Below are 3,211 nucleotides of genomic sequence, written 5' to 3'. Positions count from 1 at the left end.
GTGTGTGAGTGTGTGTGAGTGTGCGTGTGTGTGTGTGTGTGTGTGTGAGAGAGAGAGAGTGTGTGTGTGTGTGTGCGCGTATGTGTGTGTAAGTGTGTGTGTGTGAGTGTGTGTGTGTGTGTGTGTGTGTGTGTTACCATTATCGTTGGATTTTTCCTCTGTGTTTCCAGGACGACGGTCGTTTCGTCACCGAGGAAGGGCTCGTCTACGTCACTGTCCAGCATGCTCGGCAACAGTCACAGAAGTGGAAGGCAAACAAGAAGAAAACAAAGTGCGCAGAGGCTGAGGAGCCAGTGGAATACGTACGCCTAGACTTTGAGAAGATGAAGAGTCTGGAGCTGTCGGGAGAGAAGGCTGGGGAGGAGAAATGAACAGCCAGTGATACCGGTGTCTGATTTCTGGTCGCTACCCTAGTTCTATCTTCTTAGTTCCTAGGTTTGAGAAATCTGTCGTCTAACATTTTGAGTTTCACACAACATGGTTAAGCTTTTTCGAATGCAAGTCTTTGAATATCTTGATAACGACTCAAAAAAAATAATCGTACAATTTTGATAGAGCAGATAGAACATTTGACAATGCGTGGAGATAGGCCGTTTTGGGGTACAACTTCGCTATTCAAAACTAATTCTTTGAATTTGTTTTCCTTATTTGAAACTTTTTTTTTTTAAGTCAACAGTATGCGTATTATTGAATGTGCAAACGCATGTTTCTTATTGGTGTAAGGGGGGTTTGAAATGTGCCGAAACGTAGCCTTTGGTTTAACCCCCCAAAATATAAAGAATCAGAAGTCTTGTGTGGAAGTTTTGCACTTAAAATATCCATTGACGGTTCTAAAATTGTAAAGAGGAGGCCCTTCTTGCCGCCGTGCGTGCAAAAATTCCAAATTAATTCCTTCCCCAAAACGGACGCCATTCTGTTCAGCATGACTATAGTGCAGTCAAAAATGCGGAGAGCAACTTATCCTCAAATATCTCTCAAACGGGTGAATCAATGCCACCCATACTTTGCACATCAGTTTGTATCAATTTGTATTTGTCTTAACCTAATCATATCTTTCCACGACAATTGAGGCTCGATTAAAAAACTGTTCTTCATAAATATAAAATACTATGAATATCCGTCATGCGGAATATAATATGATTGTTCACAGCACTTCCTGCTTCTCACACACATTTTGTATACTCGTATGGCCTACGTCACAGCTAATCAACGACACACACTTTTTAGTGGCAAAACTTGTTACAAAATAATAATTTTATAGTGAACACTTTTTTGCAGTAAACGTCCTCAAAACATGTATTCAATAAGCATAGTGGCGCAGTTAGAAAAAATGACGGACTTGCTTTTAAAAGTTATATTGACTTCGGCTGTAAACCTTTCAAAATCTGTAGAAACCACTCGCTTGGTTTTTTTTATTAGTATTTATTAAAGAACTTTTTAGAATACAGCTCTCGGGTGTGTTTTTAAAAATATTATTTTGATGTGTTACGACACATTGATATGAGTCACTGGGCTAAAACTGGAAAGTCTGAGCTCGATAGTTTAGGAGATATCTGGCAATAAGTTGCGCCGCGATTTTTTTACCGTACTATATTTAACATCATGGTGAGATGAGGTGCTCCTCAAAATAATGAACGGAAGCCATTCTACTCAGCATAGATTTTAAAATGTATAACCACTTTGCATGAATTTAGGATTGAGAGTGCTGTTCAAAACGGCATATGGCTACCTCTCAAGCAGGTGGCGACTGATTCTTCTGTGCTCAATGTAAATAAAACATCCTTGCTCGTAGAAACCAACCACACTGTGAGATGAAGATTTCACAGCCAGGTGCTCCTTATTAAGCTGAAGCGAGAGAAGGGAAGAAGAAAGTTGGTAGATCTCTAAGCTTTTTTTTTGTAAAGAAAAAAATATTGGGTTCCATTTTTCTGCAGCTGAAATATTAATTTGTGTGGGAGGTGGCTGTAGACCATAATTCACATTTTTTTGTGGTTTAAAAATACATGTGAAGGGCATATGGGACACACAAGACAGAGTACTTAAAAAATACGCAGGCTGTCTAACATTTGAATTATATGTAATTGTGTTTTTCTCAAAATGCCTAAAGGTGATTTCCCCTTGTATTTCCCGTGAGCTTTTCCTGTAGTTTTACGACTGTTTGAACAAATCTCATCCCTTTTGGGAGGTTGGAAACTTTTTATTATAACTCTTGATTTTAAAAAAAATGTATTTGAAATATAACTAGTAAAAATACTTAATACTTAATTTTTAAAAACAGGATTTTAAAAAGATATAGTCGTGTAAAATATCTGTGTACATACTTTGCAATCATTTCAACTGTGATCTGTTTCTTGTTGTTTTTTTTTTCCTTATGTTTTTTAAACATGACCCTTAAAAGAAAAGCATCACTTTCATGAAGGGAATCTTTTGTATAAGTTTTAAGAAAATACAGACTTTTAGAATTATATGTGTACATCCATTTTCGAAAAAAGTATATATCATTTTTATCATTTGCTGCATATTCACTGACATAATACTCTGATTATGGTAAGTGTCAATGCGCTGCCTATTGGTGAACATAAAGAATTTCAGGGGGCTCTCGTGGCCTTGAGGTTAAGGAGTTGGCCTCTCATTCAAAGGTCGCGGGTTCGAATCCGGGTAGCGACCGGAAACATTTCTTCTCTAAAATTATCTCCTTTCACCTCCTTTCCTGCTCTCTAGAAAATGTTCTGTCGTCTGCTTTCATCTCCTCTATCTGTCCCCACCCCCTCACCTCCTTTGACCCCTCCTCTGGGCACCTGGCTATTACTGCAGCCTTTCTATTGCTACTCACTGGCTCCTTACTGCTGTCTTTCAGCCACACCCCTGATTTTCTGGTAGGAAAGATCTACACGTAGCCTTCTCGGACAAGGGCGAAAAATCTCGGAGGGCCCGCCCGTGTGCAAGTTGCGCACGTTAAAAATCCCTTGGTGGTCTAAAATCGGTAAGAGTAGGCTTCGGCCGCCACCCGGGCAAAATTCAAAAATTTCCTTCCAACTTACTAAAAAAATGTTTGGTGTGTCCCGCGCGCTCATATGGTCGTATGCAGTTGCGAGCGCCGTAAAACACTTACAAAAAAACCCAAAAAAAACCAAAAAAATTATCCGAAAAACCTAAAGATATCTAATTTTATAGTATTCTAAATTCGTTGCTTTATTGTCGACCAGCTCCC

At 39.0% G+C, this 3,211-nt stretch overlaps 1 protein-coding gene across 1 annotated transcript in view; it reads left to right on the top strand.

Moving 5' to 3' along the window:
- The window catches only part of LOC101848092, a gene marked incomplete at its 5' end in the record, with an annotated part of 11,574 nt that extends 9,083 nt beyond the window's left edge, over positions 1 to 2,491 (top strand). Inside the window, 1 exon segment of the mRNA XM_013090664.2 lies at positions 171 to 2,491. Within this exon segment, the coding sequence (XP_012946118.1) occupies positions 171 to 371 (201 nt within the window).
- Positions 2,492 to 3,211: the final 720 nt, after the last annotated feature.

This window comes from Aplysia californica, unplaced genomic scaffold (genome assembly GCF_000002075.1).
Source record: "Aplysia californica isolate F4 #8 unplaced genomic scaffold, AplCal3.0 scaffold01401, whole genome shotgun sequence".
Taxonomy (NCBI): Eukaryota; Metazoa; Mollusca; class Gastropoda; order Aplysiida; family Aplysiidae; genus Aplysia; species Aplysia californica.
The sequence above is the reverse complement of the archived record's forward strand: the minus strand, read 5'-3'. Positions and strand labels throughout refer to the sequence as shown.